This window comes from Polypterus senegalus, unplaced genomic scaffold (genome assembly GCF_016835505.1).
Source record: "Polypterus senegalus isolate Bchr_013 unplaced genomic scaffold, ASM1683550v1 scaffold_654, whole genome shotgun sequence".
Classification (NCBI taxonomy): domain Eukaryota; kingdom Metazoa; phylum Chordata; class Cladistia; order Polypteriformes; family Polypteridae; genus Polypterus; species Polypterus senegalus.
The window spans coordinates 1,239-25,000 of NW_024386536.1; the positions used below are offsets into that span (position 1 = coordinate 1,239).

General features: G+C 41.6%; 2 protein-coding genes across 2 annotated transcripts; one reads left to right on the plus strand and one right to left on the minus strand.

Annotated features, from left to right (window-relative positions):
* Positions 1-894: 894 nt before the first annotated feature.
* On the plus strand, positions 895-11,645 carry mrpl12 (mitochondrial ribosomal protein L12). Its single transcript, XM_039743477.1, has 4 exons — positions 895-1,110; positions 6,945-7,019; positions 8,039-8,176; positions 10,831-11,645. Exons 1-4 carry the CDS (start codon positions 910-912, stop codon positions 10,945-10,947), a joined length of 531 nt encoding a protein of 176 aa, XP_039599411.1. The 5' UTR covers positions 895-909; the 3' UTR covers positions 10,948-11,645.
* A 3,095-nt stretch (positions 11,646-14,740) lies between these two features.
* LOC120522746 (ficolin-2-like) lies at positions 14,741-22,128 on the minus strand. The gene is made up of 3 exons (XM_039743478.1): positions 22,005-22,128; positions 16,551-16,685; positions 14,741-16,443 (listed from the first exon to the last, which is right to left on the minus strand). The coding sequence occupies exons 1-3, from the start codon at positions 22,117-22,119 to the stop codon at positions 16,196-16,198; spliced, it is 498 nt and encodes a 165-aa protein (XP_039599412.1). The 5' UTR covers positions 22,120-22,128; the 3' UTR covers positions 14,741-16,195.
* Between the last annotated feature and the right edge of the window lie 1,634 nt (positions 22,129-23,762).

Consider the following 23,762-nt stretch of genomic DNA (forward strand, 5'->3'; position numbering starts at 1 on the left):
GTGATTGATACTCCAATCTTAACTCTGTCAATAAGTGAACCTGCTATATACAGTATAGTGTTGTCTATCTGTTATATATATTGGGGTGGAATGGTGGCTCTGAGGCTAGGGATGTGCACTGGCAATCTGAAGGTTGCCGGTTCAAATCCCGTAAAAGTGACTCGATGTGAGCAAGGCTCCTAACCTGCAATTGCTTCATCCTGGGTATGACATTAATTTGCAACCACCCCTGCATGTCAGACCTCCACCCCAACCTGCAGGGAAAAAACCTGGGGGCACTCCAGCCACCATAACAAAAAAAAAAACCTCCCACTGGTTCCATTCCTTCTGAACTAGATAGATAGATAGATAGATAGATACTTTATTAATAGTGTGGTGCTGAGGCCTTGTCTTAGGGGTCCTAATCCGGGATCCTGACTTGGTTTGTCATGTGGTGAGTGCGGCAATGCTCCCAACCTCCTCACCTCCTCCTGTCTATTCTATTGCATCTTTACGATCTATCTGGCAAGTTTCACATTTGCGTTAACAAAGTTCATCTAATAAGCAGGTTTGGCAAATGGATGGATGTTTTTAAACAGAATTTTTGCAAAATGCATATGTGTTTTGATGCGATTTACTGTTCTTTAAACTGGATTCCTATTCGGCCTTCTTGTATCAGAAATTCCCCATGAAAGCATGAGATTGAGTGTTTGTTCTTCTCAGTCTTCACTACAAACGGAATGATCATTTTTAGGTGAAGCTTTCCTTTAACAACACATATATTTCCCAAGGCAAATGAAAGTTTGACATGATTGATATTTTTGAAATCTAGTCCCCCCAAAATCTTCACCATTAATCAATCTGATATCACAGTGTTACCTTTTCTTTTGAAATGCTATATTTTACAGTTTTGGTTTTTTATGCCTATTAATGATTTTTAGAAGGAAGGAAATGCTGACATTTTGCTCCTTGAGGAAACTGAAGACCAGCTGCAACTCTAACAATGAAGTCTTGGCTTCCCCTCCTTTGGACAACGTGCCCAAAGTCTACTCCCCAAAAATCCATCAACTGGTCAATGATATCTCAAACCTGACGCTGCTGGAAGTGTCTGACCTAAACGAGCTGCTTAAGGTATGACAGTTCATATAGTCCTTTTTATTATCTTTAATTAGCAGAAACTGTTTTGTTAGTCAGAATATTGGGGGTTCCATTTTATCTGCTGAGTGATGGCCTGTTTGCTTAATGTAGTCTTGAAAGGTCTCTGCAAATTAGCTCAAAAACACCAATGTGCAGTCTGCTTTTCTGCAGATATAGTACAGGGGTGTGCAAATCAAATTTTTTTTTCTACTTGTCCACGGACAAGTCCGCTTAGAAACTCCACTTGTCTGCCAGTTAAATTCACTTGCCCATAAACAAATAACAAAAGTGAAAAATAGTTTATTTTTTCTGATCTCTTTTATTGATACCAAAACTGCCTTCCTTTTTAAAACTGAAAAAAGTTCTTTCAGGGAGTAGTATTTTGCCACCTTGCTCTAGAACAGCGGTTCTCAACCTGTGGGTCGCGACCCCGTCGGGGGTCAAATGACGATTTGCCAGGGGTCGCCTAAGACCATTGGAAATATGGGTTTTGTCTATTCTAATGTGATTTTTAAGCACAAATCTAGTTAACTATACCATAGAATGCACAGCGTAATAGTAAACTAAATATAAAAACATTGAATAACACTGAGAAAACCTTGAACAACAGAGAAAACTAACACTGCAAGAGTTTGCGCTATAGCTCTATGAAGCTTTTTTTTTTTTTAATGAGTTTTAAGCACAGGGAAAAAAATGAACATTTGAAAAGTCCGTAATTTAATAAACCACCAAGAAAAGTAACATTGCAACAATGCACGCTACGAACCGATTGCTGTAAACAGAAGTGAAGTGGAGGTTAAAATCCAATAGAAAAAAGTCTTCATTAAATACAATGAGGTTAAAATAATGTCTGGATCTGTCTCATTAAAAACAAGCCTGGTGCATTCTTTTAACTGCCTTTTCGGCCTTATACTGTACATCCAGCCATCTCTCTCTCTCTCTCTCTCTCTCGCTCTCTCGTGTCTCTCTCTCTCTCTCGCTCTCTCTCTCTCTCTCTCTCTCTCTCTCTCTCTCTGTCTCTCGCTCTCGTGTCTCTCTCTCTCTCTGTCTCTCGCTCGCTGCACATGGAATGCACTGGGAGAGACTGAACACATGTGGAAATCATTGGCACGCACAAACCGAAAGGGAAACTGGCTTGTTTGTATACCGAGTCTGTGGTCGTGAACAGAGGCAAAAGTTTGGCGAACTTTTTGGTCGTAAACCGATTTGTACGTGTTCCGAGACGTTTGTGAATTGAGGTTCCACTGTAGTTTTTTGCTATAATTGTCATTTGAGGATTGATGTTGCAGACAATTGAGTCAGAATAATTTCAAACGTTTTAATTGTGGTAACTTTATTATTTTTAACTGTTTGCATTACTGTACATCGAATGGCGGGACAGCTTGTTGATTATCAAGTCTAAATACAGAAGTAGATTTGTTGCAGAAGATGATCTTCGTTGTGCTCTTGCAAAGACTGCCCTGAGAATTTCTGATCTGGTGAGAAAGAAGCAGCCTCAACCTTCGCACTGTCGTTGGCTTTTTACGCGTACTGTCGCAACAATTTTGTAGCAGTGTAGTTTACTGTTGTTATATTAAGACGGTTACCCATGCTACGCCATGATTTTCACATAAGTATACAACATAAATACTGTATTGAGTACAGTTCAATACACAATGAAGAAAAGCAAATAAACGTAAGTCATAAAGACAATTTCATTTATTTGTAATTAGAAATAAATATTTCACAATCTATAATTACATATTGTTTTTGTTATTAATCATTATACCATACCATACCATATTTATTTGTTGAGCGCTTAAAAACACAGCATTACAACTGACCAAAGCGCTGTACAGTTACAACAAGCAGGACTAAAAGCAAAATATTAAAAATAAACATTAAGAGAGAATTAAAACAGAGATACTAAAAACAGGTCAAGGGACCAAATAAAATAGAGAAAATAGCAAAAGACAAGTGGAAAATGAAACAGGTTAAGAATTAAAAGCCAATGTGAAGAAGTGCGTTTTTAGGCGAGATTTGAATGTGGCGACTGAAGCGGCTTGCCTAACCACTAAGGGCAGGGAGTTCCAGAGCCTGGGTGCACAGACGGAGAAAGCCCTTTCACCACCATGCTTTAATTATGTTCAATTTGTAACAATAAAAATACATCCTGCATATCAGATATTTACATTACGATTCATAACAGTAGCAAAATTACAGTTATGAAGTAGCAACGAAAATAATTTTACAGTTGGGGTCGCCACAGCATGGGAAATTGTATTAAAGGGTTGCAGTACTAGAAAGGTTGAGAACCGCTACTCTAGAAGATTATATAAAAGATTCCCTTATTTTAACTCGCTAATAAACAATGCCTCCATTATAGCTACACTAGTTCTGTTTCACATATTACAGTTACATAACAGCACTGTCCTGATTCTTTTTCTGCCATGTTTTTCAGCTTTTGTCTTGCAACATCTTCTCCCCCAAGAATCAGACAGCATGGGCTGAATGCTGTTCATTTCTGCTTGAGCTGTTAATTTACGTGATTTATTCCTGGTCACATTTCGCTACATTAACTTCCGTAGCGTTATGTTTATCCCCCGAAAAAAATGGTAAAAACGTTAAATTTTTTCCCCCCAAGAAAAAAAAAAATCTTATGTGTAACTGAAGAGTGTGAGTATCAAGATGTTAACATAAATACAGTAGGACAGGTATTTTGAGTGTCCTTACTGTAACGTGTTGAAACAATCGCCAACGTACAGTACAGCTTCATCATTCGGGACTGTAGAAGCTGGTTACTTTGTGCATTTATATTTTTTCTGCTACTTTTGCGTAAGAGAGTAGAATGTCGGTGCTTGATCTACATGGTTGATGCACCCATCGTGATATGGTAGGCTACCACAATGCCAGGGTTAGTGACTTCCATTTTTCCCCTGACACACGAACATTGAGAGTTGCTGCATTGTGAACAGTGATTAGGGGGCTTTCTTGTCCTTCTTCTTCAGGGGTGTCAAACTCTGGTCCTGGAGGGCTGTAGTGGCTGCAGGTTTTCATTCTAACCATCTTCTTCATTAGTGACCAGTTTTTGCTAATTAACTTCTTTTGCCTTAATTTTAATTAACTTGACTCAAACCCCTTAGTTGTTTCTTTTCCCTTAATTAACAGCCAAACAATAATGAGACACAGGTCAGGCAATATCTGAAAATAAAGAAAGGTGAAGGTCTCGGCAAAGGTTGATCTCTCAGGTCCTGAAAACGTTTTGACGTCGTTCTTTCGACAAAACAGAAAAATCAACAGTTCTGGAAATGTCTGCTGTGGCAGAATGAGAGCAGCAACAAGCCGTGGAATTGAATAACAAGTTTAATTAACAACAAGAATTGGCTTCTCATTAAGAAACTGGTTGGTGTGAAATTGGTTGGAGTTTGAAGCCCCAATTTAACTGGTCATCTGTTGGCTTGTTTCGCATTTCATTTCTGTTTGGCTGTCATTTAATGAAGAAAAGAATCAGTTCAGAGTATTGAATCCTTAAAACAGGGCTGTTAAAATGAAGGGAAAAGAGGTTAATTAGTAGTGAAACTTGGTCACTGATTAGGAAAAGGGGTTAGAATGAAAACCTGCAGCCACTGCGGCCCTCCAAGCCAGGAGTTAGAGTCCTGTTCTGCTTGATCTCGTTCATCTTGCCCTTTGCCATGTACCCACATGCACCACAATGAACTGTCAAGTGACCTAAGAATTACCAGGCACATCACAGCAGTCGGTCATACAGTGCCATATGCATCAGTTTCGCTAATCATTTTGACGTCTGATGACCAGTCCACATGGTCATTGCTATCACGTGATTCAGCTAATGGTTCAGTTTCAGTTTGTTCTAAAAGTAGCTTCACAGCTTCTCCTTTACACACTGTTTTGTTTCGGTTGAAGGCTCCACCCTACTTATGAATATTGATGAGTGATCATTGATTGGTAGAATGCACAGAAATATTCATGAATTTTTTTTTTCATTATAATGTTATTTTATCTACAAGATGGCAGCAGAGTGCTGTCCTGAGAGACACTTGGGTTAACCATTCTTACATAGAATTCTGAGCCCGAGAGACTCGCGGGGTTCACACTAAGGAGGTTAATCATCAGACTGTTTAATGGACTTAGGTGAAATTAGTTCTCTTTCTGTCTTTCTTTTTTTATCTTTTTTTTTCTTCTTGAGTTTTTCTTTATCATATTATAGTGTCAGTTTCTCTGTTGCCTCAGTTATAGATAGATAGATACTTTATTAATCCCAAGGGGAAATTCACATACTCCAGCAGCAGTATACTGATAAAGAACTAAATTAAATTAAAGAGTGATAACAATGCAGGTATAACAGACGATAACTTTGTGTAATGTTAATGTTTACCCCCCCGGGTGGAATTGAAGAGTCGCATAGTGTGGGGTCTCCTCAGTCTGTCGCTGAAGCTGCTCCTCTGTCTGGAGATGATCCTGTTCAGTGGATTCTCCATGATTGGCAGGAGCCTGCTCAGCGCCCGTCGCTCTGCCACGGATGTCAAACTGTCCTTTGTCAATGTCAAATTTATTTATATAGCACATTTAAAACAACATAGGAATGCTGTGGCCAAAGTGCCTTACAATAATAAAATAAAAGAAAAACATACAATTAACATGGAAAACATAAATAGAAATAAAATAAATGAACATAAATAAAATAAATAGAAGTAATGTTACATAATCACAATGAGGAAACCATCAGTATTACTGAAGGTCACGGAATGCAAGTGAATAGAAATGAGTCTTTAATCTCGTTTTGAATTGTCGACGACTCCTTTATGTGACAAGGTAAAGAGTCCCACAGATGAGGTGACACAGCTGTCTCCCTTAGGTTTACACTCGGTACGAGGGACAACAAGAGACAACTGACCAGAAGATCTAAGCACTCTAGATGGCCGCTGTAAAACACACAATTCAGATAAATAAGCAGGAGCAAGCCCATGTAAAGATTTAAAAACTAGCAATAAGATTTTAAAATCAATTTGAAAACTGGCAGGCAGCCCGTGTAAAGAAGCTAATATTGGAGAAACAGAATTGGACTTTCTTGCCCGAACCAGAAAGCGAGCGGCAGCATTGTGGACCAACTGTAACCTGCGTATCAGGGATTTGCTAATCGCAGAATACAGCGAGTTGCAGTAATCGAGGTGAGAGAAGATAAAAGCACGAGTAGCTTTCTCAAGATCCCTAGAAGATAAAAAAAGGCTCGATCTTACCTAATAGGTGAAGCTGGAAAAACCAACTCTTGACTACAGAATGAATCTGTTTTCTCAAAAGAGAGGTTACTGTCAAAGATAACACCAAGATTGCGGACTTGAGGTTTGCAAAAGCCAGAGAAAGAGCTGAGAAGTCCAAGACCAATTTGGGCTTTAGCTGATGGACCCGCTATAAGCACCTCCGTTTTATTTTGATTTTGATCAAGAAAATTATTAGCCATCCAGGATCTTAGTTCAGAAGATAGATAGATAGATAGATAGATAGATACTTTATTAATCCCAAGGGGAAATTCACATTTCACAAGTTTACAGGATACCTTTAACGACCTGCAGTTTGAAAGACAGTTGTGTAGGATATTGAGCTGAATGTTTGTAATATGCCATCTGTTCACATGGTATTTAGCCTTTAGCATGGTAGTTTAGGGTGGAAGTACCTATGAATAAAAGCTACGTGTTTATGCTCAGTAGATCTTCTCTTGGTTGTACTGCGCAAGTCCTCTGACCCAGTAATGTTTGTAGAGTTGTGTTCATTTTTAGCTAAATTGAGTTTTTTCTTTAATTATACTTCAAATGTATTTGTGTTCTCTTTAGAAAACTCTCAACATTCAGGATTCTGGAATGATGCCAATGGCAGCCATGCCTGTTGCAGCCCAGTCTACAGTGCAGGTATTTGTTTTAAAAATAAATAAATAATGTGAAACTAACCACAAAATGAGGCTGGGTAATTCCATCTTGTTTGTGATTCGTCTGTTTCTGTGAGTAAAGTGCGTCAAAATTGCATTGTCGTGAATTTGCAAGGTCGCTGCATTGAGTGCTAAAGGGGCATTAACATATTTAAATATGTTTCAGTCGTACAGTGCAGATTGTATAGTTAATCCTGAAGTAATTCTGTACTTACCAGTCGCTTTTAATCTCAAGCGTATTAGCTTCCAGTTTCCAACTGTCCAACATTATGAGTGCTACCTCACCTATTAGAGTGAATAAGGTCCATTAACATGGCCGCCGTGTAAAGCAAGCTGCGGGTTGGGGACACTTGTATCATGAATGAAATGTTGTGAAGATGTGGCGCCTGCAGCTCGACTCCAGGATACCTTTAACGACCTGCAGTGTGTATAAAAATGAGTGACTTCAGCATAATTGGAAATTGTTCACTCGTTACAAATGACAGAATGTCTTTTTTTCTAATCCTGCCGCTGTCGAGGAGTTCTAGAAATACTGCAGCTTGTGTGCTGAAATGAGACTTCAGAAAGTGTGAACACAGTCAGTAGGCATTGTGTGAGTTAATTAGCTTGCTGGAGTCTCCGAGTCTTTTTGATTTAAGCGACTGAAGGATGTGCTGCTTGCTCATAAGAAATAACATCTGCTTTTATACTCTATTTTAGTTAACTTTACATTGGAGATTTTAGAGCAGGTTGCATAAACTAACAAAGGTTTAAATAGAATTTGTTACAATAGGAGTGCTCAAAAATCCAACATTTTATAGCCACATCCCTCATCCATGTAAAGAACCAGGGTGTTTTCAGCAAAATGGTAATTAAAAGATGTTCGGTCATTGATTGATGAAAGGCAGTTTGTACTTTTGACCAAATCACACTCGTGTTTCTGCCAAAATGCAGCACAGCTGAACAGTTCCTGCTCTGTGAAGGTTCATTTTCTCTGCTCTGTTTTTTTTTTTTTTTTTGTAGGCAACAGAAGAGGAGGCTGTCCCAGCAAAGAAAGAAAAAACAAGTTTCACAGTAAAGCTGACTGAAGTAAAAGCTGCTGAAAAAGTCAAGCTTATTAAGGAAGTCAAGAACTTTATTCCAGGTCTCAATCTAGTGCAGGTAAATGGGGTTTAAGAGGGTAACTGAATAAATAACTAATATTACATAACTTGTGCTGAGAGGAGACAGAGGTGAATGCAACAGTCTTGAATGTTGCCTTTCTTTTGTGACATCAAAATGGTAATCCTTTTTCCTTTATTAATGGTTGTCCTGTTGGCAACTGGTATAGTTTTTGGACCAAAAAATCCAAGTGCACTTCTTGGAAATGGCAATGCAAAGAGTGAGTTGAGCAGTCATTTAAAGGAGTACTCCACCCAAAAATGGCTGAAACCTCTCTTGTTTACAGGCTGAGCAGAGGTTTCAAAAAACAAAAATTGATATGATAGAAGCAAATAGTGTCCATGGCAAACAATGTAAAAACATCCATGAAATGAAGAAACAAAAAAATCTCACCTTACTTGTGTCACATCATCCACATGTCAGTTTTCCAGTCATACGCCCATAAAGCCTCTAAAGTTGCGTGCGGCTGATGGAGAAGCAGTGACTGGCAAAGGGGGAAAAGATCTTCTGTTTCTCAGATGGTTATACCCCTGCTAATACAGACTTCTTTAAACAGACCTTTTCTAATAAATTAAATACCTGGGCACTGCTTACAGTTGAATTACAATATGAGAGCAAAACTGTTACAGTGGAGTATACACTTGGCCAGTGTGATTTTATGCATTTTTTAAAAAATGGTATCTGATTTTATAGATGTGTATATTTTTAATGATGACTGGACTGGAGGTGTGTAATTGCATGGATATGAAGTTCTATATCTATCTCTCTATCAATCTATATATCTAAATATACTCAGCAAAAAAAGAAACGTCCTCTGACTTTCAACTGTTTTTACTTTCAGTAAACTTAATGTGTAAATATTTGTATGAACACTAAAAGAGTCAACACCATAAGACATAAACTAAAAATGTTTCCCAATGTGTCCCTGAATGAAGGGAGGCTCAAAATCAAAAGTACCAGTCAGTATGTGGTGTGGCCACCAGCTGCTTGAAGTACTGCAGTGCATCTCCTCCTCATAGACTGGACCAGATTTGTCAGTTCTTGCTGTGAGATGTTACCCCACTCTTCCACCAAGGCACCTGCAAGTTCCTGGACATTTCTGGGGGGAATGGCCCTAGCCATCGATCCCGCTCCAGGGTACAGGCCTCGGTGTAACGCTCATTCCTTCGACGATAAACACAAATCCGTCCATCACCCCTGGTGAGACAAAACCGTGACTCATCAGTGAAGAGCACTTTTTGCCACTCCTGTCTGGTCCAGCGAAGGTGGGTTTGTGCCCATAGGCGGCGTTGTTGCTGGTGATGTCTGGTAAGGACCTGCCTTACAACAGGCCTACAAGCCCTCAGTCCAGCCTCTCTCAGCCTATTGCGGACAGTCTGAGCACTGATGGAGGGATTGTGTGTTCCTGGTGTGACTCGGGCAGTTGTTGTGGCCATCCTGTACCTGTCACGCAGGTGTGATATTCGGATGTACCGATCCTGTGCAGGTGTTGTTACACGTGGTCTTCCACTGCGAGGATGATCAGCTGTCCTTCCTGTCTCCCTGTAGTGCTGTCTTAGGCGTCTCACAGTGCGGACATGGCAATTTATTGCCCTAGCCACATCAGCAGTCCTCATGCCTCCCTGCAGCATGCCTAATGCACGTTCATGCAGATGAGCAGGGACCCTGGGCATGTTTCACAGTCGGTAGACAAGTCTCTTTAGTGTCCTGCGTTTTTAGAACTGTGACCTTAAATGCCTACTTTCTGTAAGCTGTGAAGGTCTTAACGACCATTCCACAGGTGCATGTTAATTAATTGATTATGGTTAATTGAACATGCATGGAAAACATTGTTTAAAGCCTTTACAATGAAGATCTGTAAAGTTATTTGGATTTTTAAAACATTATTGTTGAAATACACAGTCCTGAAAAAGGGACGTTTCTTTTTTTGCTGAGTATATATCTATAGATAGATATAGGGGGGTGCATAAAGATCTCCCACATTTTGTAGGAGTATAACAAAGGAACGAAGCTATCTAAAAAAAAATTGTATATATTTCTGAAAAATGCAATGTTTTAATAGGTTCTAAAAATCATATCAGACAAGTGGCGGTCGTCGTCAGCAATTCATTGCTGAAGACGTTCCCAAAAGTTCTCCATTACTCTCCGGGTCATCTGGGGCAGAATGGCATTGTTTTCCTGTCTGATCCTTTCCTTCAAATCCTCAAGAGATCGAGGTCGATGTTTAAAATCCTTTTCCTCTAGGTATCCCCAAAGGAAAAATTCACACGGGCTTAAATCTGGAGACCATGCCAGCCACCCTACGTCTCCCCTTAGGGAGCATTTCCCTCAGCACTCCGAGCGAACGTCGTGCTGTGCGAGCTGTGGCCCCGTCCTGTTGAAACCACACATGTTCTGTCCTAGGTGTCTGCCAGGTGGTTATATAGAGAGAGAGATGTGTACACCTCTATCTCTACCTCTATATATCTATAAATCACTATATGTAATCTCTCTCTCTGTATATATGTGTATATAAATAATAAAAATAAGAGCTAGCAGTTCATTCTTGAGGAAGCATCTTAGTGGTATGCTAACCTACAGTATTCGTAAAGTGAAAATAGATTACGGTGGGTAAAATCTGTTTCAGATGCACATTTTTGAATGTTTTGTTTCAGGCCAAGAAACTTGTAGAATCGCTGCCTCAAGAAATCAAAGCCAACATTTCCAAAGATGAAGCAGAAAAAATAAAGACTGCACTTGAGGCGGCTGGAGGTGTGATTGTCTTGGAGTAGGTTTACCTGGCCATTTCACTTGCCTACGTGGCTCTTCTAGAGACATTTCTTGCGAAACTAGAGAGCGACGACGTAACACCGACACACCTGAATTCAGACCCGCTGTGCTTGTTTAATCTTGAGATGGGTGATCTTTGTCAGCCTGACAGAATGGACAATGGTCGATGTGTTTGGCCACTGCCTTTTTATGGTGTCCATTCCATCAGCTACTGAAGCCACTAGAAGAGGCGTTGGGTGTATGTGGAGGTTTTCTATCCATGTATTTAAATTTTGAAATACCGTTTACCTGTCCCTGTTAATTTGATTTTATGAAATCCCCTTCAGAGCAGAACAGTCATGAGATGTCTTTGTAGGGATATCGGTGACTGAAGGCATAAAAGTCCCCCTTTGTCTTGAGAAAATGCGCTTTGATGAGATACCACCGCCTAGAAGAGTTTCTGTTGGAAAGTAGGCATTAGTTGTATTTTCTGGAGTATCGAATGTCATCTAATAAAAATGCATCCTGTTTGTAATATGCAGCTTGGTCAGCATTGCTGTTGTGTAAATAAATCTGAGCGAGATGCACGTGTATCAGGGCAGACATCATGTGGATTACGTCTCTTAGGATAAGACAGCTGGGTCTTGATTTGGGTCACGTAATATGTATGACAAATGTAACTACAGCAAATAAATGCCATCAGACTGTGAGTCATACTTTTTCCTGTATATCTGAGTAATCAATACCTACTTAAATACATTTTATTAAAGTAAGAATATACAAAACTGACATGAATGTTTAATATTGTCCAGGTTATGCGACTCTGGGAGCTGCAGAGCTTTTCCAGATGGCATCTGACGTAATCGTTCGGGACGGCCTGTTTTGTCGTTTCTGTCCCGTGACAGAGGGCGGCCTTTTCGAAGGAAACCTGCCATGTTGGGCTGTTTCGTGTCTTTGCACTGCTGTGGCTGGTAACTGAATAGGTGCTTGGTTTCCCCAACTCTGATGAGAGCTGCTCTGCCGAACTCTGAGTTGAAAAAGGGGAGAAAAAAGCAGGCAACACTTTGGTTAAAAGCGTATCATTTACTCTGCCACGGTACGACGGACAGACAAGCCCAAAGAAAAGTTGGGGTGCCAACGTGGCCCTCCCTGTTTAATAATAACTCAAAAATAAGGACCGTCTTATCCAAATAAACAGGCGCACGATGGCGCAAGCACACAGTCAAGAAAACAGAAATCGCCACTGATGGCTTTTCATGATGGCCCATCTACGGCGCTCCGTCCTACAATAGGTTCGGGTCTTGACTGAGATGCCACATTCTGAGATCGGCCACCTTTGTGTCATTCTGGTCAGCAGGGCGTCAAGGGGTGAGGAGACGAGACTGTTAGTGGCGGCGCCCCCTCTCGTCCCAGAGTGGTATCACATACCTGATTCGAGCCGATTTAAGTCATCCACTGTCCAGCACGTGTCACAACTCTTATGTCACAAGACCCTGACAATGGCATCTTTAAGTCAATTTAGTAACCCTTAAAAAGAATCAGTGAAGTGTGGCCTACTAAAATAACTTTAAAATGCTCCGAGGTGACTTGAGTGTGACTCATTTCTCTTGATATTGTAGACTTCATTGTGACGCCCGTGAATCCTTCATATTGGTAGCTCATTTTACCAGCGTATCAAAGTCCCCCAATGGCCACATTGCACGGAGTTGAATAGCTTTGGTGGTTTCAGCCTGTGAACACCCCAGTTGTTTCATTGAGCAGAGGGAGCGTGTAAACATGGTAGCCCCCACCGGTGATTTCAGTCCGAAACACTGCACAGAACTTTTACAGACAGTTATTTGATGTGGTGGTGTCGCCTGGTGCGGTCCACTGGGCTGCTCAGCAAATTCAGCCCAAAAGCTGACTGTTCGATACTAAAAGAGTCCTAACTGTGAGATCTGCAGGTAAGTCACACAGAAGTTGCTGTCCAAGTGCATGCGTCTCCAATCGGAAGGAGATTGTGACCTGCATGGGGAGGTGCCTGGAAAAAGGCTTTGCTGTCCAAAAACAAGGTCACAGTTTGACATCTCGGCAGAGACCAGACCTTCTGGAACAATGTGCTGTGGACAAATAAATCCAAGATAGAGGATGTTTACTGGCTTTGTTTTGACCCCGTCGTTTTTGTTCTGCTGTCATATTCTGTATCTCGCTCTGCGAGTCTTTTGAATCCCCGTTTTCATTTTCTCTAACCTGCTCTGCATGGGTTTGGTCCCCTTGTTTTTTAACCTCTTTATGACATTTTACTTTATTTTCTACTCTTTGTCTTTTATTTCTGACCTCACTTTGTCCAGCTTTTGTTTCAATGACACCTGGTCCGTGGTGATTCTTTTCCCTTTTTCGAGTAATAATTTCCGTTTGTTTGCGCTACTGCGATCTTAACTTTTTTTATATACTTTCTAATTTTCATACTTTCATATTCTGCGGTGGGTTGGCACCCTGCCCAGGATTAGTTCCTGCCTTGTGCCCTGTGTTGGCTGGGATTGGCTCCAGCAGACCCCCGTGACCCAGTATTCGGATTTAGCGGGTTAGAAAATGGATGGATGGATGGATACTTTCATATTCTTTAACTTTCTCCACGTGCATCGCGCCTTTTTTTTCCCACCGCTTCTGCATGTGTATAGCGCCAACATTTGTGAACGTCTTTGTGAAGTTCTGCTTTGTCTTTTAATTCTGAGCCCAATTGGACCAGCTTTTTTTTTTCAATTCCACTTGTTCCCGGCTGATAATTACTTTCCTTATTTTCTGAATTTGCACCTCGATTATTCTTTTTCTTTTTTGTCTCTCCAGCGCTTTTGAGTCTGTTTTCTCCGTGCATCTTTCTTTTCGCTTAGTCGTCTGCATTTCATTTATAACGCATTGTCTTTATATGCGCTGAGAGCCCTGGATCTGTGTCTGCTCAACGTCTTTACACGACTGAGTGTGTTCCTCCCCGGGCTCTTATTTATGTGTAAGTAGGGCGTGTCTTGCACGAATCTCATGTTCTACGTCATCGTGAGACGGCCCTGGTCAATCTCTTGGCACAAAGTCTCATGTTTAGGGTCCCCGTGAGACGCTCCGTGGCCAATCACTCGAGTCTCGCGGATCTTTTAAGTGTCTTCCGTGATCTTATAAGATCACGTCTTCTCGCCCTAATGTTTCTCTTCAGGATTTTTTTTTTATAATAGAGAGATATGACAAATAGGAAAGGCACTGCATGATAGATAGATAGATAAATAAATAAATAAGGCACTGTATAATAAATAGGGAGAGTGAGCGAAAGGAACTATATAATAGATAATGAAAGGCACTATATGATTGATAGTGAGTGAAAGGCGCTATATAATAAATAAATAAGACACTATATAATAAATAGGTAGATGGATAAGGGACTATATAATAAATAGATAATGAAAGGCACTATATAATAAAAAGATGGATAGATAGACAGATTGAGTCTTCCTGACCGAGACCCCCCCCAGTCCAGTGTTAAGGAAACATTGTTTTCTGTGGATGTTGATGCCAATTTCATCCAATGCCAATTAAGTGCCAGCTCTGGTGCCCTTCTTCTGCGTTGTGTAATCGCTGCCTCCATGCTGCATTCCAAACTATGCCAAGTGCAGAATAATGAGAGACATCTAAGAAATTAAATATCAAAGTTACATTCAACAACAATGGCATGGTGTAACTGGAGGTTTCTAGTGACGGTGGCCCGCTGCTGTCGCGCTCTCATGAGTTGCCCAAATTCTATTAAAGATACTGAGACATCAAATTAAAAAAAAAACACCACCACCACCTTCATTGACTTTTTAAGGCTTTATTTTTCCCTGCGTGTGGCTGTACAAGTACAAGACGGAAATGTGCTGACCATTAAAATGCTGGGGATACACAGGGGGCTCTAAGTATGCGGACCCGCTTACACTTTTTCTTCACACTTCGTTGTGTTAAATGGAGAGATCCGCCATTCATCCCCGTCAATCCACGCTCAATGTCCCATAATGACAAAGTGAAAACGTGTTTTTAGAAAGGTTAGCAAATGTATTAAAAATAAAAACCTGAAGTCTCGCATTCATCAAAGTATTCTACCCCTTAATGCAGCACTTTGGAGAAGCCCCCTTGGCAGCAGCCCCCCGCTTTGAGTGTTCTTGTGTCAGCCTCTATAAGCTTTGGGCCGCTTATCCCGTCCTTATCGGCAGATCCTCTCAGGCCCCGTTAGATCGGGACTCTCCACACACATTCTGTGGACTTACCATTGGGGACATTCGGGGACTTGTCCCATAGCCACCCCAGCGTTGTGCTGGCTGTATGCTTAGGGACATTGAGGCGGTGGGCACTCTGGAGCAGTTGTTCTTCTTCTAGGACCTCTCGGTGTTTGGCTCCATACCTCCTTCCTACGATTCAGACCAACCTCTCTATCCCAGTGTGATGTTCCCCCCGCCATGCTTCACCATAGTGTGGTCTTAAGCAGTTAATAAGATGTCCCTGGTCTTCACCACACAACCTTTTGGAGTTCACAAAGAGTTCATTTTTTGTCTCACCAAAACAGAGAAACTTCCTTGAAGCTCTCAAAGTCCAGCCCAGCTGATCGGTTTTTCCCATTTTAGCAGAGGACCACCCTGCGATGGACTGGCAGCCTGTTCAGGGGGATTGATCCTACCTTGCACCCAATGCTTGCTCCAGCCCCTCATAACCCTGCTTGGGATGAAGTGGGCTTAGACAGCAGTATGGTGCTCCTCAAGCACTGGCAGAGTGGACCATTGGGGTCTTGGTCACGTCTTTGAGTCCTGGTGGTTCCAAACTTCTTCCATTTTACAATTCTTGTGCCCACTTTCCTTTGATCTTGTCCTCCCCATAATTTGGTGATCCCGTGGGAGTCTCTTGGGCTTGGTGGGTTGGCGTTTGTCCACCGATGCTGCGTGAATTGTGCGACCTTCCATACGCAGCCATCGAGATAACGTCCAATCAGGTGGACACCAATCAAGTTCTAGAAACATCTCCGGCAACGTGAGCACAACTTGGCGTTCAGTTTTCGTTTTTCTGAAAACCTGGCGAGTTATCAAACATGGAAAAAGTAAAATTCAACCGGCAACACAACAAAGTGTGCAGAAGGTGTGGGTGGAGTTTTTTGGGGGGTGTCCGAAGACCACCGCTCCGTATAAGTAGCTCTTGGGGTGCGTGTCGGCTTCAGGATGCTCTCCTTAAAGAAGTTAGCGAAGCGGCCGTGATGATAAAGTAAGGAACGCCAGGAGAAAACGGCTAAGTGGGCCTAAACTTCATCGCCGTATATTTGTAGGAGTAATTGTATCCTTTTCCCGTTTTCCAGTTGACGCCATCCGCAAAGCTTGCGTGCTCTCCACGCAAATAGACGCCGTTAAGATTGGAGAAGTGGCAGTCGTTATACCACCAGGCTCCTTTGTAGACGTGCGAGCAGTCGGTCGTAGATTGATCGTTATCTTGGTCCTTGGTGGAAAAGTTCATGTCTTTGTGGTAAGTTAGAGAATCGCCTGGAAAGAAAAAAAAATAAATTGCGACATAGCAAAAAAAAAAAAAATAAATAATAATAATGAAATAGCAAAAAGAAAAGATCAAAATAAACTACACATAAACACACCCGCTGTCCCGCCAACAAAATCCCCCAGGATCAGCTTGTACTTATCAGATTCCCCAAGAACTTTGAAGAGGTTGTATTTGGCGAAGGTGTTGATGTTGTCGAAGTCGGTGAAGTCAATGCGCAGTTCATAAGTGCCTGTCAAACAAACAAATAAACAAACAAACGAACAAACAAATAAAGGATCGAATAGATGGAAATACAAGGATCCGATCTCCTCAGCTTGACCTGCTACACTTCTTCATCGCTGGCATCTTTGGAGCAACCAAAAGTCATGGCGATTCATCCAACTTGTGGGAATGGTTGACCTTAATACCAAACGGAGGACCACCAGAGCAGGGGTCTGCACCACAAAGCACAAGTGCTAAGTTTCAGCCCGCGTACTGAGCCGGAGTCCCAACGCGCGCAGTCCCAAAGGTGACCACTAGAGGGGGCTGTAGACAATGTTTTTCAGCGTGCCGCGGTGATCTGTGCGGTTTTATTACAAAGCCATTTTTATTTTCTCGTGTACCAAGTATAGGGACAGTATTGGAGCCGCCCAAAAATTCGACCTTGCGATTTTGATGAATCTCGACCTGTTAGACCTCCCTGCGTCCGAAAATACATTTTTTAGATTTCTGTCTGTGTTTGTGTGTAAACACGATAACTTGAGTTCGCTTTCACTTCGGTCCACCAAATTTTAAATATTCGGTACAAAACGTAGATTCCGATCAACATTTGAGCTCTTTCCGCTAACCGGAAGCGGTACTTTACCTTTTATTCATGCAGCTGCAGAGTCCGATTTATTCAACTTTACTTTTATACTAATTGTTCAATATATTATTAATTTGATTTGATTTGTTGTTAATGGTTCTTTAATGGGGCGGCACGGTGGCGCAGTGGGTAGCGCTGCTCCCTCGCAGTTTGGAGACCCTCCCTGCGTGGAGTTTGCATGTTATCCCCGTGTCTTCGTGGGTTTCCTCCCACAGTCCAAAGACATGCAGGTTAGGTGCATTGGCGATCCTAAATTGTCCCTACTGTGTGCTTGGTGTGTGTCCTGCGGTGAGCTGGCGCCCTGCACGGGGTTTGTTCCTGCCTTGCGCCCTGTGTTGGCTGAGATTGGCTTCAGCAGACCCCCGTGACCCTGTGTTAGGATATACGGGTAGGATAATGGATGGGTTCAATATAAAAATAAAATCAGTGTCTCGCGGTTTAGTCCTCAAATATCCATCCCCATATCCCCCAAGCCTAAGGGAGACCACTCCCGATTTTTTTTTCCCTTAAAAGACGATTCCTTAATTCCAAAGTTGAACCCTCAAACACACACACACACCAGGGTGATACTGACCAGGCAGATGGACAGAAACGTGAAAGATAACCAAGGCAGGGTGTTTTAAAATGCTGACATTTTCTAAATTCAAGATATGGCCAGAGTAACCAATGTCTGCTGTCTGTAGATGCCATGAGGACAGGGGAAGGTGATATTTGGGCATAGTTCAGAAATAGGATGGAAGGCTCTGTTGGAAGTTGTGAGTGTTTATAATGAAGGGGATCCATCACGAAGCCAGAAACTGACCAAATGCTGCACTCCGCCTTGCCGGACCCTGGTCTTATAGCTGTCATCATCATCGTGAAGACTGACGTATGTTCCAGTGACGTGCGGTCAGGGGAGGCAGATGAGGCTCATGAAAAGCTAAAAAAAAAAAAACTCATAATGATAGCATACAATACATTTGCCCCATGGTCTGTGCTATAAATTTGTTTTCCTGGACGATTCCAATAATTGATCATTTGTATAGTCCAAATCGCTAAACTGACGCATTTCATTGTTCAAATACAGCGGAGAAACGCGAGGTGAGGCAGCGACGAGTCTCACTTCCGGACTGCGCGCTCCCTCACACACGGGGTTGATGCCTGCGATTTCGCGTGCCTGTCGCTGTCTGTCTGTATGCCGCCAATATAAGGTTTGCAGACACGTTTATTATACACCCTGACTTTCCACAGTCTGGCTAATATCTTTAATGAGTGTGTGTGACATATCTAGCGTTGATGATCGGACATAAAACCACAGAGAAAAGGCGCTCGGTGAGTGAGGCCGACAGTACCGTACCGTCCTGAAGGGGGCGCATGTGAGCCCAGCAGGCACTCGTTGCTGCTGTTCTTCCACGCCGGGGTGTCAAACTCCGGTCCTGGAGGATCACAGTGGCTGCAGGTTTTCATTCTAATCATCTTCTTAATTAGTGACCACTTTTTGATGCTAATTACTTCTTTTAATTAACTTGACTCAGGACCCTTTAGTTGATTCTTTTTCCTTAATCAGCAGCCAAACAATAACGAGGCACAAAACAAGCCACCACATCGCACAATATCTGAAAATAAAGAAAGGTGAAGGTCTTAGTAAGGTCGATCTCTCAACTCACCAAAACATTTTGACGAAGTTCTTATGAAAATCAGAAAATCAAGAGTTTTGGAAATGTCAGCTGTGGCAGAAGGAGAGCAACAACAAGCCGTGGAATTAAATAACGAGTTTAATTAACAGAAAGTATCGGCTTCTCATTAAGAACTGGTTGGAGTTTGAAGCCCCAGTTTAGCTGGTCATCTGTTGGCTCGTTTCACGTCTCATTTCTGTTTGGCTGCCATTTTAATGAGGAAACGATTCAATTCAGAGGACTGCATCCTTCTAACAGGGCTATTAAAATGTGAATTAGCAGCGAAAACAGGATTAGGAAAAGGGTCTGAATGGAAACCTGTAGCCGCTGTGGCCCTCCAGGCCTGGAGTTTGACACCCATGTTCTACGCAGAGGCGCCGATCATTTAGCGACATCAGAAAGTCACGTGTTCTGCAGCGGTCCGTTTATTTTTATTGTTTTTTGTTCCGACTGACTACCAAAACGGAGGATTAAGATTTTTAAAACTTAAAGGAAAATAAGAAGGGACTTTTACAAGAAAAGGATGGAGATTTTCGTGGAGAAGGATAAGCGCATGGACTTCATTTACAAATAAAAGGTAAGACTGTTAACGGTTTTCAAGTTTATGAAAAATGGGATCCGACTAAGAAGAAAACAATCCAATATTTAAAAACTTAATTTTGACCTTAAATAAAATATCCCTTTGTTTTTCTTGTTATCCTTTTGTTGAACAGTCTGTATTCAAATTGATTAAAGTATCAGCATTAAAAGTTTTAAAAAACAACTAAATATTCCAATTAAGGTCAAAATTGAAATCCTTTTTTTAAATACATTACTCTATACTTTCATTTGTATTGAATGAGTAGGAATTGTGGAATCGCAACGGCAAATTTAGAACACACGGAGGGTGAGGAGCAAACACGCTCTCTCTCTCGCTCTCTCTCTCTCTCCGCTCTCTCTCTTTGTCTCTCTCTCTCTCGCTCTGTTTTTCTCTCTCTCTCGCTCTCCGCTATAAACGTAACGTTCTTTCTCAGTCAGATATGCGCCTTACCTGTCTGTGTGTGTAAAAAGCGCTGATGAGATACGAAACATAACCAGCACTCCGTGTGCATGTTGGCTGCCAGTTGATTAGTGAATAAGCGACTCTTCGGGGTTCATATATTCCTGAATTTGACTCTGAAGGAGTCACCAGCCATGAACCTCACCGCACGTCACTGGTACGTTCCTCCGGCCTGGATATTTCTGTATAAATGAATTACGCAATGTACTGTTTGGGGGTGGACATTACATTTTAAAGACATAGATCTTTTTCTTTGTACCATATTTCTCTTATCTGATCATTTCCGCTGTAGTTACAAAAGAGATGGGTTTCGGCTCCAGTCTGTTCTGCACCCACAAAGAGCGCCCCCCGCTGGATACAGAAGGGACTGTCAAACCCGGCTAAGCACCAAAGGGGCGGAGTCAGCGGCCCTCTCAACACCGCGAGGGGTGAAGGAGGTGACGTGTTCAGCATTAGCGGCCCCCTTCTCACCTCTAACAGCACTAACAAGTCGTAGATTTTAATTAGCAGGTTTCATTATCTGCCGGGTCAGGCTTCCAATTAAGAAGCTGGTTAGAATTAAAAATCTGCAGCCATCGTGGACCCCCAGAGTTGAACTCCATGGTCTAATAACCTTTTCCTATTATGGGAGCCATTGCATCCCGCATTGCTAGGGGTGTGGCCCTCCGGGGACGTGACCTCGAATTCATTAGCAGACGGGATAAAAGGTCAGCCGAGAAAATCTTTGAAAGGCTCTAAAAATTCTCTTTGTGTGTTTTTTTTTCTTCATGTCTTTTACTGTTTGTTTTTCGACTGTCACCGCTGAGTTTTATTTTTTATTTTTGTTTGTTTTGCCTTTTTTTTTTTTTTGCACTCATCTGCCAGTTAAACTCAAGAAACCGGTTCTCCGTTTTCCCTCCATGTGAGTCGGGACCCCTGTGCTAGAGCTGGTGAGTCGGTGAGCGTATATCTGCGGTTTTTACTTTACTTTTTGGGACCTCGTACCAGTGTGGTGCTGAGGGGTCCCAGTCCTTTAGACCTTCTGCTCTGTTATTTTTGACTTCTTGGGATTTTGTCCCCCTTGGATTTCCGTTTGCTGGAAACTCCTTTTTGCCCTTTTCCTGCTCCATGGGGCTTCCATAGCATTTTTGTGTTCATAAATCTTTTTTATTTATGAAGTTTCTCCGTGGCTCTCAGTGTTACTAGCCAGGGTTTTTGATGCAGTTTTCCCTCTCTAGTGATCATTTTTGGCACCGTTTTGGACTCTCAAGCAGCTTAAAAAGGATTAATTGTGAAATCTGGGGAAAGCAAGTCAGAATTCACAGAAATCGGGCAAATTCAATTCCATAAAACCTGGAATGAGTGGAATCTGTTTGTCGAATAGTTGAAGCCTGCATTGTCATCACATTGTCTCAGAAAAAGAGATGCCCTGAGATAAACGTGCAAAAGAGCAAATTTAATGTGAAGGAACAACAAATAAAGACCTGAGCTAGAGCTGGCATGTGGCGTGACAAAGTGACGAGGCAATCGCCTCAGGAGCCACTTTGTCCAGGGCAGCATTTTTACTTAAATGTATTTTTTCTTGAACATTACAAAATAACAATACACAAAGGTTAGGTGTGAACCTTAAGAATTACACACTGTGAGAGCCATGGAGGACAGGGAATGCACTGCATTGTGAGGCCATATGACACATGCAATGCACTTATCATTCCAACAGATGGCGCATGACAAACACTTGTAGTTCTAAAAAAAACAAAAACAAAACACTACATTTGTCATCAGAAACTAACATAGCTTTTATGACACCTATAGCAAATGGCATATAAAAGAGACATATGAAATGCACGTATCATTCCAACAGATGGTGCATGACAAACATTTGTAGTAAAAAAAGTGCACTACATTATATAATGCATTTATTATCCATCAATCTATCTATCACATAGTGCCCTATCTAAACATCTATTATGAAGTACCTTACATTATTTATCTATCTAAATAAGACTAAACGTTTATATAAAAGCTTACCAACTGCAGTCAGATCATGGATGTTGTCATTGCCCAGCCAAAACTCAGAGAGTCTGTTACCGAATCCTTTCTTATAAGTGTTCCAGTCTCGGAAAAAGTCAACAGTGCCATCCATACGCCTCTGAAAAACCTGCGACACAAGTAGAAGGTCATGTTAGTGTTCATTTTAAACCTAAATCCCTTCATTTGTTCTCTCTGTAGATCCATTTCATTCCATCTGTTGGAATGAAAATTGCAGTGTATTGTATTACTAATTGTGTTTTAAAATGCATTCCAACAGATGGTGCACGGCAAACTTAGATTTCAACCCATCTTAGATCAGTAGCATATCTAGTAGTACATAAAACAGAGATTTTTATGTTATGACCGACACACCCTTGGGTTGTTCAATTCATTGATAGCTTTAGCACTTATCAGAGGTTTACACCATCAGTCCTACATGTTGGATGCATGGACAAGCGAGGGTGGTGATTCCCCCTTGGGCTGTTGTGCAGTTGAATTGTGGGTGGTGGGATGTCCCCTTGGGTTATCACGTATTCGAAGAACAGATTGGGGCGTCTTTGTGGACTTTTACAACACCAAAGAGCATGTCAATGGTGGACTCGAACATTGGATCCTACCTTGCAGTTTCACATGAGTCATCTATGGATGTCGGAACGCATAACGAGAGGAAGGGGGATATTGGGCTCCTGAAAATCAGTGCCTGGATGCTTGAACCCATGACACATTCCCCTGGAGGATCAAGAGCTAGACATCCGAGATTAGGGCTAAAGCCCCAGAAGCCCCTAAGGACACCCACTGGTACCATACTAATGCACTGGTACACCTTGACAGAATGATTCAAAGTTAATTGTAGGTAGAGAATGTGTTCCGCCCATTCTTGAGCACCTTGCGTCTCAATCTTACATTTAGAACTGGCTGGTGTTCATATAATGAGGAATTCATCTTGGACATGCTGTCACTAAAAGCCCAGCTGGGACACCATCACTAAATAGTTACAAAGCACATAGTCCAATTATGCCCACTAGAGGGGGGTATCTTTATAATACAGTATTAAAGATTTCATCTTCACCAAAACATATTCCAAACCACAATGACGCACAGGGGGAATCACAGAGGCAAAATGAAGCACAGAGGCAACCCAAGCTGAAACAAAGTCCAAAGGTCAAGGTCAAGACATGGCACAGAAGGTCCACAAAATCCAAAAAAAAAAAATCGCAAAGCATAGAGAAGCACTAGAGCTCACCGACTCCAGAGCAGGAATTGTGGGAGGACCCTACGGATTTTCCTGGTGGTGACTGGCCCCATGGGGACGGACCACCCACAAAACACATGGAGCATAACAAAGGCAGCTGAACTTTCTTAACTCTTCCGACCTTCTTTTTTTACTTTCTCGTATGTGAAGTATGGTAATTCACAAAAAAATTCGACCTCGAGATATTGAAATTGGAATTTGGAATTATCTCGCCGTGTTAACACGATAACTCAAAAATGCAACGAGACGGATGGATGAAATTTGGCATGTGGTCGTTACACAAAAATTGTAGATCTCTGTTAACTTTTGGGCCAAATCCATCAACCGGATTTGGTACTTTACCTGAACCCATACTTGATTGTTTCATTATTCATACAGGTGCAGAGTCCGATTTATTCAACTTTACTTTTATAATAATTGTTTAGTAAATTATTAATTTGATTTTATTTGTTGTTGATTGTTCTTTAATGTACATAATATAAAAATATAATCTTTGTCTTGTG